Below are 15829 nucleotides of genomic sequence, written 5' to 3' on the forward strand. Positions count from 1 at the left end.
CTCTCCTGAGATTCTCCATGTGCTTGGATCGGAAGTTTTCCAACGTTTTCAAACGTTTGTTTGTGCTGGCGGTCTTAAAACAAAACGCAAAATGAAAGCAGTGTGTTTGTAATAACTGACGTGGCAGTTTTTATTCTCCTGATTGCATTTTCTTCTCTAAGTACCTGGAGATTTATAGAGAGCAAAGCACGTGTTGGAACTTTACCAGCGTTATTTTGAGAATACGTAGAGATCTTGGCGAGCAAGATGGTTATAATGACATCATTTCCTCCGCCTACTGAGGGTTTGCACCATGTCCAAGAGAAAACGGAAGCTTTTGTCCACGATAAATCATACGGAGTGGGAACTTTATACATAGCATCTGAGTAAGCCATTAAGATAAATTAAAATTTTGGGTCCAGATTTATTTTGATAGTGATGATGATGACGATGAAAATGATGGTTGACACGTAAATCATTGGCAATGACAATTATGACAACAATTAACTGAGGCTCTTCATGGTTCAATTTCTAGTCAAGGCGATAAGTAAATATCAATAATTGGGTCATGTGTACTAAAGGCATCCACAATCCCGTGTCAATCAATGCCCTTGATTGACATCTTGATGGGTACTTGATTGACATCCCTCTTGATACACTCGTTCAACACTTGTTCAACAGTCGGCCGATAGTTGGTCAAGTGTCAGCTGACTCATGTGCATCGATCGGAAATTAGGCAACTGTTGACCAAGATGTCAATGGAGTGTCAATAGAGTGTCATCTGAGGTGTGGATGGAGTGTCAATCAAGTATCAGTCGAGGGTTGATCGACAGTATTGATCGAGGGTATCAATAGACATTGGACCACGGATGTCTTTAGTATACATGATCCAAATAATTTAAGTCAGTTTATCAGCTGGTAGATGCTGAAAATATTTTTAATACTTTTGTTTGCAGGAGACTGTCTTGGTGTGACTCATCTGGGCAAGGCTTCTCACTGGAATATCCATCAATATCTTTACATGCCATCTGCAAGGACACTTCACAGTTTCCTCACGAATGTATCTACTGTATGATGGAGTCATCTTTAAATGGTATATTCATTAAGAAATAGAAACATTTTCCGTGTTTCTATCAAGTTATAGAAACACAAATGGAAGTTTAGGAGAACGGGAATGTTGTGGGAACACAAGCCAATAGGAGAATGTGTTCACAGCTTTTTTGAGTTATCCCAAATTTTCACAAGTGTTTCTATAACTCAATAGAGACACAAAGAAAGATGTCTTCCATCTTTTTTTTAGAAAACATCCCAACGAAAATAACAAACAACATGACTATGGATTATTGAGTTCAATATTATTAGTACTTACGTATAGCATAATATTAGGTAATGTGAACTACTGTAGACAACTACAAAAACCTTTCTTTTAGATGATGAGAATGATGTTGCAAGTGATGACAGTGACGACAAAGTTGGAGAAGTTAGATTTGTTCCTGAGGACAAGTCAGCATGTAAGATACAAAAATTTAATTTGAATCATGAAGAAACTTGAAATAATTCTGATTTAAATCAGTGACCAAATGATGATACTAATGAGTGTATATAGACTTTGAATCCAGGAATTCAAAAGAAGAATTACCAGAATGGTGAAGTTAGCCCTAAGAACTTTTAGATTAGCACACATGTATATTTGCTTGAATTAATATATTAAACATGAGAGATAGTGTTTGACCACATTTCCAAATTAAACACTGGGAAGCAAGTTGAAAATATGACACATAGTAGAGAATTATTGATGAACTTCAAGGTGTTTGGTAATGTGGTCAAAAACTTTTCTTGTTTCAATTGAAAGTGATAAAACTATAAACTTAGGAGAAAACAGAGCGATAAAATCGAAAAAATCTATACTCAAGATCAGATATCCAAAGACCCCCATGGTCATGATTTCCTTTGTCTAACCTTGGTGACTTTTTGATGAGTTTGAGAAGTTGTAGATGAATGCCTTCCAATCTAACTAACCCTCGAATCTCTCTCTTTTTCAAGTGGATGTCATGTTTAAAGCTCTGTCAGAGTGTCAGGTCCTTCACCCAGACCCTCAAGAACAAGGTTTGTGGGTAGTACATTACCTTATTATAGGAAATTAATGCCCGTGTTAATTAATGTATTTGAAATTAAAGCAACTTAAATTAATGCAAATAGAAGATAAATTTACTGCACACAAAGAAAAAATAAAATCTCTGACGTGTGTAAAGGAAATTAACATGAGAGAGCGGTAAAATTTCAAAATGAGGGAAATTAACGTGTCTGCTACACCAAAAAAAAAAACCAAGGAAAAAAAACAGAATTTGCTGCGAACAGGAACCAAGTTATTTTAATACTGTAAGGCTGACAGCAAACATGAAAATTCAGTTGAAGTTCAGTGAACGATGTACTAATGTGAAAGATTGATGTGAAATGTAAAGTGCACGTATAAAATTTATTGTTTGGCTGTGTCAAGAATGTCTGGAGCGTGTCACAGATTTGGGTGAAAATAATGGTAATTTATGTCACGAAATTAACGCGCAACTTAATTAACAGCGTGGAAATTAACGTGAATTTCAAAAATTTGTGTTAATTTCATGAAGCGTTAATTTCCTATAATTAAGGTATGTGGAGCAATTTTTAATTATTAATTTTAAAAGTGTACGTTAGATCTGGTTTTGGTAACCGTGGTTGTACTCAGTTAAATTTAGCATACACTCTGCAATGTAATCAAAATTAAAATTTTGATTAGCCAAACTGAGTTTTACACACTCAAGTACTGATTAACTGCAGCTACAACATGAAGTCTTAATAACAGTAAAAATAATGTCCTTATGTCATGATGACTCTGGCAAGCATGCATGCATACTAACCCCCTTTGTTTAGTTTATTAATTTTAATTTGTTAATTTTGTTTTCCCTTTGATCAAGTTTTATTTATCAAGTTCATTTATTTTTAACTTCTTACATTGCTGTTATTTTTGTGGTTTTAGAGGAAGAAGAAGACTTTTTCTGTGACGCAGATGAAGGAGAGCTGTCAGAACAAGGACAGGTATCTTAATTTACATTCTTAAAGTTCCAACTCGAAACCCAAAATACATGCACTATTAAGAGGGGGAGGGGCAGGAGCAATTTTTATTGCACTTCCGAGGGTGGGAGGGGCTGGCAACCTAATTGAGTCTTTATTATGGAATTTTAAGCCTTAGGATTTTACAGTTGTAGTAATCATTAACATTTCTGGTGCTGTGTCATTACTGTGATTCAGAAATAACGGAATCAAAAAATTGTTTGCCACGGACATCTTCAGCTTTGTCAATATTTGTTTGATGAAAGTTTTTTCATTTTGATCCTCAACAAGTAGAACAATTCCTTTATTCATGTCTAAATCAAGCTTTGAATTTGTACTTTTGTTTTTGTACAATTTTCTGTCTTGAATTTAATGATTTTCATCATGATTGATTAATTTTTCAGGCAACACTTGAAAGACTGGAAGGTATCATGCAAATGCCGAGTCAGGAAGAATTTGTGGAAATGACATCAGGAAGGAATGGACACTACATTAACGGTCACAGCAGTGTACCAGGTACATGTAGTTTAGAGGTTTTTTTTGTATATTTACTAAATGGAATTTTAATATTTCTTTTAACCAGAGACATTAAAAGGCCCAAGTCAGTCACACATTTGTTTTTGTTTACATGTGAGAGTTTGGCTATTATGTATTATTTTATTCGGAGCTTGTCGAAACAAAGGAAATCACTGTGAAACTACTAAAGATAATCAAACATACTCTCAGGAACACAACTTATGATTTCGTTTCACCATGCAATATCAATGGTTTCGATGGCTTAAAAAATGGGGGAAGCTGACTAAGGTCCTTTAAACTGAAGTCTCTAAATGGATCTTCTTTGTTGCATGTTTGTTGTCATCGTTTTTTTTTTTTTTCCACTTCGGAAATCTAGGATTTTGTTATTTTACACATGTATGTGTGAAGATAAACAAACTCTTATGTGGGAGATGTGGTTCAGGTGGTCCCTATAAATAGCTGAGGTTTCAACTCAAACTGGAAGTTAAATCCAGGCAATAGAAGGGCTAACTTTCCTTTGTAGCTGTCATAACATGATATGTTCAAACTGAAGTCAGATTATTTCCTTATAATTAGTGATGATCTTTTCCAAGGAAATTTAATTATATAACTTTTGTTAGCAAGCTGGTATTATATTTTGTAAAGTACACTTCCAAATATGACACAATATGTTTGTTTCATAATATTTTAGCTGATGCCGAGATGGAACATAGTGGTGCAGATCAAGAACAATTTGAAGATGCCGACAAATGACACCATATTATCATATTACATGACAGCATTTCACTATCACACAAAAGCATGCAGAAGACATTTTTGTCAATCAAAATAGATGGAAGATTGATTTGTGATGCTTGACTTCATTTTGCTTCAAACATTTTAGGTTCTATCCCTGAAGGGTAGAAACAACTGTACAATATTAAAGACTCCATGTTTGGCATCTCCCAGGTATTACTTTTTCTCAGTGTGTCAAGCTGTTCGTGTACAATGTAGGTCTAACAAGGCCATTTGTTTCTTCTTAAGATGTCCAGAGGAAAATCATCAGCTATTGGTTAAGTTGTCTTGTTGTACCTCAGAATTCTTACAGCTAACATTGAAAGACCTTTGGGGCAATAACCAATGAGAGTTTGTATTTTGAACTTACAACTTAAAGGTTCATGTCTTCCCTAAAGCCATTTATCTTGTAGCAATGTTGTTATTGAGGTAATGATGTACTTACTGGACTTACCAAGTAAATAGAAGTGGTTCATCATTTAACATAAAATAACACTGATCTCCTTTGTCTTTAAAGTGTTATACAGACTTGTCCAAAACAGGTAGTCAGCGTTTTCAGAATAAAAACTTAGTATCCTTTAATTGTAATGTGTTTTGGTAATTGTGTAGAGTTGTGCTGACATTTGAACAATTAGAGTAAATGAGCCTCTGGTAGCGTGAGGAGCAAATGGGAGAAAAAGAACAGGTGCACACCATCAGCTTTTTATTTCTCTCTCCTTCATCACTTTTTTTTTTTGCCATAACACCCTGGGGGTAGTGGGCCGGTCTCTCCTCCATCTCCCACAATTTATCTTGAAACTGAGGGTATTTATGCCAGTACATTTTATAAAACAAGTCTGTGAAGAGGACCCAGTTAGAGCTGTAAACATTCATTTCTTTGGAGGTTATCAACAAAAAATAAACTGATCGATACACTCACTTGCTTATAACTTTTATGTAGAAAAATGAAATGGCTGTGGACAGACTGCATCCCAGAAGAACACCCCAAGGGGGACTACCATATAAAAGGGACGGGGCTGCCCGTCAGAAATTTTGAAAAGAACTTCTAAGAGGTACCAAGATCCTGTTTTGTGGGTGTGGCTTGATATGTTTTTCACCCCAAAGAAGTACCCATTCTAAAACAGTGCAATATCTTCTGTCATATTTTGTTTCGGCTCAATACCCTTAAAAATACTACAAAAGCTCTCGCTGTGGACCCTGTAAAGAAGTTTTATAACCACTTTTTTAACTCCTAAAAGGTACCACAAGCACCCCCGTCCTTTTCATATGGGAGCCCCACCCCCCACTCCCTGGGAGCAGAACTCCTCACCTTATGGATATTCTCTCTCTTCTTCCTGAACCCAGCTCGTACCATAGATGATATACCCTCCCCAACTACGAAAAGAATTAACAAGCTTCTCAAAGCTGTTACTACACTTTACAAAGGGCCCCTTCATTAAACCTTTTTTAATGCTAAAAAGGCTTTTTTCACGTTACTTCTGGGTAAACTTCCATTGATAGTTTATAGTTTTCTGAAGGGGAAATCTCCGTAGAATTCAAGTGAACTGGCAAGAAATGATCACCGTACTCTTGACCACTGATCACGGAAAAGGTCCATTCCCAGATCACTTCCGGTAAAGTTATTCCTTTCTTTAGCCGCAATGACGACATTTCCGGTAATTTGAACAGAAAACAAAATCGCAGAGCAGTCCGCCTGCTGGCTCATTTTCAAGATTCCCTTTACTTTGATGCCGTTCTATTGCTGTCAGAGCTTGCTGGTGGCGGCGGATCGGGAGGCCGAAGATATGAACTACTACAGAAATGCTAACAAAGATGTAGTCCCGAGAAACGGCTACAGACATCGTATAGTTAGCAAGGACATGGCCTTTTATTGCTTCGATATCTTAGAGAGCCATTTGTATCGGCTTCAAGAGCCGCCTTGGCCAAATTTCCCCAATGAAGAATTGTAAGTATGAAGCGAATTTCTTCAGTTGCTTCGCCTGAAGGTAACGATAGCATTGCTTCGCTTTGCTGCCGTTAATTTGTGGTCCTTCGAGAGGCGATTTATAAGGAAAACACCCGTTTTCCTTCTCAGAGGTTTCTTGTTTCCTGACAACAAAAGATTGTAAAGCAACACCGTTTGCGGAACGAGAATGAGCTTGTTTTGGTGGTCAATTCTAACGTTCGCACTCCTAGGTTCGAATCCACGAAGCTATCTTACCATCTAGGCGAAATGAGATTGATTTATGGCCTTGAAAAGGTGGCAGTGTTTTGCATATATGTCTTACAGCGAAGCTTCATGTAAATTAGTCCACCAATTCTGGCATTGTTTTTGTTTGAGCTCCCATGATTATATCACGCTTTTGACATTTACCTGTAAAATTTTCCCAGGAATGGTCCTGCATTATATTGTACAAACTTCCCTCAGAGCTTAATCTCATACGATCATTTCTGTTTTCAGCTCACTTGTCTCAAGAGGACCAAATCTTATTTGTCCGTTTAACTGCTTTCTACATGCATTTTTCTCATCAAGTTTCGTGTTAACAGCTTTAGTTTACTCAGGCTTGTTAAACTTAACTTAATTTTTTTCACCCCGGCATCTGAGTTCTCACCGTTTTTGTTCTATAGTAACACAAACCCCAGCGAAATTTTGTTGCCCAGAAAGTTGGTTTTTGAAAAATCCAATTTTTTTTTTACTGCTATGATAGCCCCTTTAAATGTATAGCTTCAGGCATAAAAAATGTCTTAGTCGTTTATTATACGGAGTACCTAAAGCAAATAACTATTTAAAAAAAAAATCAATCTGTTTGCTATTTTGGGAAAGAAAAATGTAAATCCTGTGTACTGTTACCATGGCACTCCTTTTGAAAGACTTATTTTTTACGCATAATTATTTCTCTGAATATTTCTTTTTTGCCTTCAAATACACATATTAGAAAAAAATATTGATTTTTCTGTCCAAAATGGTACTACTATCAATAGTTTTGCATCATCCAGCAAACAGAGCAAGGAAACTGAACTATTTTTGCTTGAAACCCTTTTTCTGTTTTGTCAAACTTGGGGAAAATATTTTGCGTGATCAGCATGCCATTGTTTTCTTTGGCCTTTTCGTCATTGTGGTATTATTTTCAACCATCCTGTAATGTATAATTATGTTACATTGTATGTATTAACCCTATGTTTTGAAAACATCAACTTGATATTTCAGTCATTCTTTTCATCGAATGGCTGAAAATAATGCATCATATTCACAAATTGTGAAGTTATTTTCTCAAAATCACCTTATTTCACCTCATTTAGCTACATGTTTGCCCACAACCAATAACAGTTTTTCTGGAATGAATATTCTTGTAAATAATTAGTTTCAAAGTCCAGAAATCTTTAAAATTAAAACATTCTCAGTGTCTAGACTTACATTCACATGTAAGAGATGGAATGGATTGTAAGCTTGCCTTTAGATGTAACGTACAGCTTCTTTTTTATCATCTTAACTTATGTACGTTACTGTACAAAAATGTTCTCATATATAATCTTTTTGTAAGAAAAAAAATACCTAAATAGACTTCTGGGTAGTATATTATGATAAAAGTATTTTATTAAGTTCCTGTGCTTGTTTTTAAGGTCTATTTTTTTTTAAAAAAATTAAAACTTAAAAAAAAAATCTCTCTTAAGAGATTGATAAAATTTCATTTTCAAGTAATTTTTCCTATCTGTAGCAAGAAGGATAAATTCTACTTGTATGAGTACACAGCTGTCAAAGAGTTACGTCTTTGTTAGTTTCAATTCAGTTAAAACACTCAATAATATTTTGAAATGTGCATTTACAGCTGTTATAAATTGGCAAGACAAGCACATTCATGAGAACCAAGAAAAAATCTTTACACAAGCTTGTTTCCTCAAAGACAGAGAGCTCTGTGTTTTATATGTACATGTACATTTAATTATAATTCTTGTGGTCAAAATTCCAATTCAACTGTTTTACATTCAAAGATGCATTGTGAGTTTTGCTACAGTTAAAGGTTGGTTTGCAAATGGTTTTAATAGTGAAGAATAAAAACATATGGTCATAAGAAAAAAAAAACATAACAATTAAAGCTACATGTAAAAGACACGTTCAATTTTAAAACTGAATATACATATACAGTAACATGTTATTTGCTGGCGGGAGATTGTATCAAAAAAGACTTTGCCCAAGGTCTTGAGTACAGCCTGAGGTTGGGACGTGTGAGGGTGGGATGCGTGGTTCAACTGTTTCAATAGTAATCCCTTCATTGTGCAGTGTTAACACCAACAAGGAGCTAGAACTCTTTTATTTGTGTCACATTAATGCTATTGAAAAAGTGCCCAGCAAGTTCTCTTTTTCTGTTTTCTGTTCTGTTTTTCAAATGGGAAAATAGTAATCATTGGCCAGTGTAAAAAATAATGTTATTTCTTTTATTACAGTCCGCTCTTTGTCACATGGAAAATTGGCCATGATCATCGACTACGAGGTTGTATAGGAACATTTACTGCTATGCGACTACATAAAGGTCTTAAAGAATATACTCTTTCCAGGTAAGAGCTACAGCAATGTCTTTTTCCCACAGGTAGCAGTGCTGTATGACAATATAATTCTATATACCAATTTAAAATATAGCCATACATTTAGTTCAAATGACATTTTTGTTGGTGGGGCTTATAATGCACATTAACTTTAAACGCTTATAAACCCCAACTGGCTAGAGGCAAGTCACCAGTTGGTCAAAATCCTTGTTCCCTCTCACCAGAATGCAGGGGAATGAATGAATGAATGAATGACAACTTTATTTAAGTCTCAGTCTTACTAGCTGAGCACAAGTGCTCTACTAATTGGGGAGACTAAAATATAAAGTAAAATGTATTCACCTAAGATTTAGTAAAATTAAGAAAATATTAAAGTATTAAAATTGAATCAACAAAATAATAATTTGTTGATAAATACTATCATAATATTATCACCTAATAGTTATTTAACAACTAACTACATACAGTGCTGGAAATAAATTTTCCTCTTTAACAGGACATGTGTCCTTTCAAATCTTCATTTTGGTTGGACATCTTCTCAATTTGACCGGACATTAATTTGCATGATTGATTAGCATAATTAATTAGCATAAGAAAATTTATTAGCATACTGTAAAGATTTTCAATACAAATCGTTCAAAACTGTATTTAAAATTTGATTTATTTATCACTTATGATGAACTAGATGACTTTATCTACTAGATGACTGTACCAATCTCTCCTGGTTATCTCCTGATTATATGTTCTTCAAGCAAACCTAGTTTTCTACACAGGAGCCCATCACTAGGAGTGTGCAACTTCCTCAATTATTCCTGTCCTGGTGTTTTCACAGACCGATCTATTTTTAGTTTGAATTTACTGCCAATTCAGCCCCCGCGGGAAGCTCAGTGACCAATCATAAGCACAGACTTTATAATTTCACCAGAAGATTAGGTTGCCATGTCCATCTGAGGCCTCCATTTTTCCCCTTACCGATGCACGCTCGTATAGATTGGAACTGACCTTTTTCGAGGGAAAAGAAGCCTAAAAATAGACCGATCTGTAAAAATCCTGTGACATAGGCTTAGTATGGGAGTTGCAGGCTCCTAATGATGGGCTCCTGACCAAAGTTGACTCTAGGGTACATACATGAAGTGCTAACAGCATATCGCAATGCACGTAATGGATAATAGGGCGATTTCTGAAAAGTACTGTATTTGGTAAGTACAGGAAAGATGAACACTTCTGCTTTATGATATGGCAGAAGCCCATAATTAATGGGCTCCTGGATATGGCTCAAACTGTCAGTGCAGAGTCAAGGGCCCAAAATTTAAAATAATGCTTGAGTAGCAATTTGGCGAGTAAGTGATAAAAATCAAGTGGAATTTTATTCAGAAAAGAACTCAATACATTACATCTGTAAAGAAAAAATTTCTAAGACTTTTTTGGCTGCTAATTGTGTCTGCATTACAAAAGACACAATCAGTATGCATACATGACATGCTCAATACTCAAGGGTTTGCAATGTATTATAGGGCGATTTCAAACACGATCAGCCATTTGCAAGTTTTGCGATGTGAGGGAATCCTTTACAGCAAAGCAAAAAGATACATTGCTTTCTTTTATGTTGAATGATATAGAAGCAAAGATCTTTCACTATGTATATCTGGAAGGACGTAATGACTGAGAAAATAACCATTATTGTCAACGCAGAGAAACATAGTCACCATTTATGGTAGCCTGTGAACACGGACATATTTTGGGTTGCCGACTAAACCAGAATTTTTGGTTGCCAAAGATGAAATTTTTGCCACATTGGCGCCCGTACCGGTCGCAACTTCGAGCCTTTTTAACAATTTATATAACCAAATTTTATGGATGGACAATAGGTGTTGGTGAAATGTTCAGACATCACGTCCGATCAAAATGTGAAATTGGCCGGACATATTCAAAATTTGGTCGGACAATGTCCGATGACCGACTGTTATTTCCAGCCCTGACATAGATGAACAGCAAGAACAACGCATACATGTACATCCGTCGTCCAGCAGAGAGCTAACGTCAAACTTTGACAACACTGCAGATGCCTACATACGTGTACAGATTTGTATTCAATTCAACCACTGTGCAGAAGGCATGGTGGCTTAATAGTTAGTTTACTGGACTCCAGATTAAGCAGTCTGGGTTCAAGCACCAGCTGGGGTCATTGTGTTTTGTTTTGGCAAGAGCTATTGCTCTTTTTGTGGATTTGTTTTCTCATGTGTATAAATCTACCTGTGATACCAATTTAATCATGAATGAAAGAGGGGGGAGAAGGGACTAGTTAGCATCCCATGATTATCAAGGAGTTGAAATACTCCTAGTTGCTTCAAGCTACAGAAACCAGAGATACATGTAAGTGCTGGACCTGATGGGCCACTAGGCTGGAACACAGACTACACCCTAACTCGACTTCTGTAGGACATTGTGATGCAATCTGGCTCTGACATCTGTCTGATGTTTTGGCAGAACATAATAGGAAGTCCAAATTAAATTTGTGCAAGACTCATGTGTAATAATGCTGCATCTTTTTCAGCGCCCTTAGAGATAGCCGATTTTCTCCTGTAACAAAAGAGGAACTAGCTCTCCTTTACTGCTCTGTGTCAGTTCTGACCAACTTTGAGGAAAATGTCAATTGCTTAGACTGGGAAGTAAGTAGTATAACATGTACATCAATGGACTCCAACCCTAGAGGATTATGAGACATACATGTATTTTTTAGGGAACACTTTCAAGTTTGACTGAACAGAGGTTCTCTTCATACGAGGAGTGTCCAGCATGTACACCTCTCGGTTTTTAGATATACATGTACAGATTATCTAAAAATGGCTTTGCAGGCCTGAAAAGTTTGCGGGCTTCCTAGAAACAGACCCCTGGCTGTATAATTTGATTTTTGTTGTCATTGTATTTTGGGTCAATTTTTAAAGATAAGTGGACAACACTACGTACCAGTTCCACCAAAGAACTCGAGATACTTCAGGATGTTGACCAGCAAGCAAGCACAAAGATTCAAAATTCCTTTTAATTAGTGTACATACCAAAATTGAAATACTCCCTGTCAGTAGTGTCCCAGGCTAAATTTCAGGACCATTATTTGTGAGTTGATACATCACTTATAAGGAAAGTTTGTACGGGTAGTATGATCAATCACAAATGATGGACTATCCATGCTATATAATTATGAACTAACTGACAGTTTGCATTTTTTTTTTCCTCCAGATTGGCGTTCATGGTATAAGGATAGAATTTTATAATGACAAAGGCCATAAACGAACCGCCACTTACCTTCCAGAAGTTGCCAAAGAACAAGGTACATGTTATACATTTACCCTATTTCAATGTTAACATTCAATGTCTGTCTGTCGGTCAGTTAGTCAGCCGGCCATTCAATCATTCAGTCAGTCCTTTATTCAGTCAGTCAGTCAGTCAGTTAGTCAGTCAGTCAGTCAGTTAGTCAGTCATTCAGTCAGTCAACCATTCAGTCAGTCAGTCAGTCAGTCAGTCAGTCAGTCAGTCAGTCAGTCAGTCAGTTAGTCAGTCAGTTAGTCAGTCAGCCATTCAGTCGGTCAGTCAGTCAGTCTGTCATTCATTCATTCAGTCAGTCAATTATTCAGTCATTCATATTGTTCAGTTGATTCATCAGTGGTTGACCAAACATCACAATTTTGATTAGTTTTTGGGCTCTTGTATAATCACAAACAGGTACATTATTTTATAAATTCACTAGGACATTGAAGAGTTTCAAAATAACTAATAATAAATTACTGAGTTATAAAATTGCTAACTGTAACATAACTATCTTTTTTTTCCAGGTTGGAATCAAATTCAGACTATTGATTCCCTCTTAAGGAAAGGTGGCTTCAAAGGGACTATAACTGCCGAGGTTCGCAACTCCATTAAAGTGACCCGATACCAGAGTGAAAAGGTCACCGTAGCCTACAATGAATACCTTGCCTCCAAGCAGTGTACGTGACAAACGTGGAGTCTAGGGTTATTAACAATTTAGCCTACTAGTTGTGAATACCATTTTCAAAGATGTTTAATATTTCATTGTAAGTTGTTATATTATATAATGTATATTTATTGACACAGTTGAGTGTCATTGGTGGCGGAAAAGCTTTCTTTTTCCTTTTTTCATCCAAGACTGAAAAAAAAATGAAAAAGAAAATGGCACTTGCTGTGTTTGGGTTTGCACAATGGACTGCTTTATTACTTTAACAAATATATTTTTACCTGTACTCATAATTAGAACAAAAGAAACCCTCCTAGTGTAATAAGGATCTATTCATAAGACAAACTTTTCTTAAGAATTTAATTAAGTTACTTACACTAAGTTACAGTTGTTTTAAATCAATTAAAAAATTACAGTCAAACCTCCACTGATGGCCACCTCTCTGCAATGGCCACTGTTTTTTCCTGGAAGACATTCCATACATTCACTTTCATTTTAGTCTCTCCAAAACAGCTACTATGTAATTAAAAGCATCTCGCAACTGCCAAAATAGCCTAGAGCTTGATAATGTTAATCAAAGACTGGTGAACAGTGTATACAAAACCCCATTTTTCACGAAACTTGATCTGTACCGCACATCATTGGTCTCATCTCATCTCTATTTTGATTGTGTCATGCATTGATAGCAGAGCTCCAGCGGCCCAAAGGGCCGCCAAGCGGAGCCCCATACTCATATAGGAAAGAAAAAGAAACCCATGAGTTGATTTTCTCATGGTTATCATGGCTAGCGGTATTGCTCGTGGGTGTGTACGCACGACGGCGACGATGGCGATGGAGATGCCCAAAATGGCGGCCATACTCCAAATAGTCCAAATGAACAACCCGGCCCAGGAGCTTCGCTTTTAGGCTGGCCTAAATCTATATATTATGCTACTGACAAGCATTTTTTTTTTTTTTTTGAAAAAAAGAAATGTTGCACCCCTCCTCCAAAATGAAATCAGTTGTCATACATGTATTACACCTCTACTTCCCCATAATGACCAGGTACCTCTCTACAATGATTACTCTCTCTCTCCATGGTCACCATTGTGGGGTTTGACTGTAGTCTGCAGGCCTCAGTTTGTTTGTACATGTAGAGTATGACATATTCTGTAAGGTAGACACTACACACTCAATACCACAAAATTTGCTAAGGCATACGTTCCATCACACACAAATGCAGGACTCTTAACAATACTCATATACATGTACAAGCAGACTCTTATTCTAGTCACAAGTTCTATCAGAATCTGTTTAATAAATACAGTAGTAAGAATATCAGTTGAAGGGGTGACTGAAAAAAAGCTCAAAGTGACGTTTGATAAAATACTAGATTCTCCTTCCAAATTGCCTTCTATTTCCTTTTGAAACACAAGGACAGTTTCACATTACATCAACAGTCACTTAAGGCGGCCTTACCCCTTTAATAACACTTCTGTCAGTAAACCATTCTCCAAAAAGTTGTTTGTATTTTAAACTTTTGCAGTTTTCCATTTGCCTTTTTACCTGCCTGTATTTTCAGGTTTATGCTTCTTTTCGTCCTGTTTTCTTTTGACATTTTTGTACAAATTATCGTTCATTATGCATTTGTTTCTTTTCAAGCTATTCCCTTGCCAACATTACACTTACAGCATTTTATTTCCAAGTGCAAAACCTTTTAATCTGAGCTGTATTTTTTTGAAGCTCATGTACCAGCTATGTTAAATTATCATCATCTTAGCATGTTTAAATTATCTTTAATAAAACTAGCTAGGATTAATGAGTATTCCATATAGTTAGTGTTACACAAATTGGAAATTAAGTAAATTTGGGGCTTTGATTTTTGTCACATGTGGCATCAGAATTTAGTTTTGTATATTTTTATGTTTTGCTTTGGAGGTAAATTGTAATTTTAGTTCATTGTTTTATAATGGGTTTTCAAATTGAACATTGCTCGTTCTAACATTTAATTTTATCCTAATTGCACTTGCCTATGGGTATATATATCGCATGTTTTAATTTGCGTAATCTAAATCTTGAAAAGTTCTACTACACACTGTTATTAGAAAGCAATGAGTCAGACATGATTTTTGTATTGTAGTTGAGTACAAGTACAGTTTTAAAAAACTGTGAACTTGACTTCTGCATACATTTTTTTCTGTAAAAGTTTTACTTATGGTCAAAGTGCCTCTTTACAATAATCATGACATACACCTTATTCCAAAATGGCAGCCAGTTTATTATTCTTTTGTTTACATGGTAATCAGCCCTCTTTACCTCGTCAACATGTAGAATATACAAAAGAATTTTGAAGTGAAAATGAGGCAAAGAGGGCTAATTAACATGCAGACAAAAGAATAATAAATAAGCCGCCATTTTGGAATAAGGTGTATTAAATTCGTCGTTTTCTTTAAAGATCTATTCTAGATAACTCTTGGATTTTATCATCTTGTTCATAGCTTTTATGCTTTGCTAATTAGTAATCTCTTGCCTTTTGCCAGCAACGTGTGTCGAACTTATAACATTTTTGACTTTGTTATTCCTTATTGTAGAATTTCTCTTCTATTCTTGCTGTTACCAATAATAAAGTTTGAAATTCTGAGAGAACTTTCAGTGTGTCTTGTTTAGTCATAATTATCTTTTGGTCATGGCAAACTCATTGAGCAACGGGCTCAAAGCCCCATTCGGTAACAAAATGATGACAATTTTCACGCGTGAATCTGTGTGGTCGGGAATCCTTATGCAATATAAGGCCAGGTTGCTGTCATCATTTTGTCAGTGAATGGGACTTTGAGCAGGATGCTCAACTAGTTTACCAAGCTGAAAGGTCTCTGAAGAGTCCTTTGGCTGGGTCAAAACGAAAGTGCTGTCAGACTAGCCACAAACAATGCAGCTTAACGCAAGACTCTTTGTTGGGCTGTTTTTCTTCCTTAAAATCAGGATAACTTGACCTTAAATCCTGAA

The 15829-nt window shown here is 36.0% G+C and overlaps 2 protein-coding genes across 2 annotated transcripts; both read left to right on the forward strand.

Annotated features, from left to right (window-relative positions):
* The first annotated feature begins 8 nt into the window (after nt 1-8).
* On the forward strand, nt 9-4938 carry LOC110069426 (methylosome subunit pICln-like). The gene is made up of 7 exons (XM_020776952.2): nt 9-365; nt 936-1072; nt 1410-1490; nt 2023-2085; nt 2993-3051; nt 3471-3582; nt 4274-4938. Exons 1-7 carry the CDS (start codon nt 247-249, stop codon nt 4333-4335), a joined length of 633 nt encoding a protein of 210 aa, XP_020632611.1. The 5' UTR covers nt 9-246; the 3' UTR covers nt 4336-4938.
* A 1110-nt stretch (nt 4939-6048) lies between these two features.
* LOC110069424 (AMMECR1-like protein) lies at nt 6049-15472 on the forward strand. The gene is made up of 5 exons (XM_020776950.2): nt 6049-6301; nt 8779-8889; nt 11432-11546; nt 12115-12205; nt 12708-15472. The coding sequence occupies exons 1-5, from the start codon at nt 6084-6086 to the stop codon at nt 12866-12868; spliced, it is 696 nt and encodes a 231-aa protein (XP_020632609.1). The 5' UTR covers nt 6049-6083; the 3' UTR covers nt 12869-15472.
* The last annotated feature ends 357 nt before the right edge of the window (nt 15473-15829 follow it).

Source organism: Orbicella faveolata, unplaced genomic scaffold, assembly GCF_042242905.1.
Source record: "Orbicella faveolata isolate gen_17 unplaced genomic scaffold, um_ofav_v1 contig_25, whole genome shotgun sequence".
In the NCBI taxonomy this organism is placed as follows: Eukaryota; Metazoa; Cnidaria; class Anthozoa; order Scleractinia; family Merulinidae; genus Orbicella; species Orbicella faveolata.

Coding starts and splice junctions, on each gene's coding strand:
- LOC110069426 (XM_020776952.2), top strand. CDS start 247: ATGGTTATAATGACATCATTTCCTCCGCCTACTGAGGGTTTGCACCAT. Junction 2,086..2,992: donor CCCAGACCCTCAAGAACAAG/GTTTGTGGGTAG, acceptor TTGTGGTTTTAG/AGGAAGAAGAAGACTTTTTC. Junction 3,052..3,470: donor AGCTGTCAGAACAAGGACAG/GTATCTTAATTT, acceptor TTAATTTTTCAG/GCAACACTTGAAAGACTGGA.
- LOC110069424 (XM_020776950.2), top strand. CDS start 6,084: ATGCCGTTCTATTGCTGTCAGAGCTTGCTGGTGGCGGCGGATCGGGAG. Junction 6,302..8,778: donor AATTTCCCCAATGAAGAATT/GTAAGTATGAAG, acceptor CTTTTATTACAG/TCCGCTCTTTGTCACATGGA. Junction 11,547..12,114: donor TCAATTGCTTAGACTGGGAA/GTAAGTAGTATA, acceptor TTTTTCCTCCAG/ATTGGCGTTCATGGTATAAG.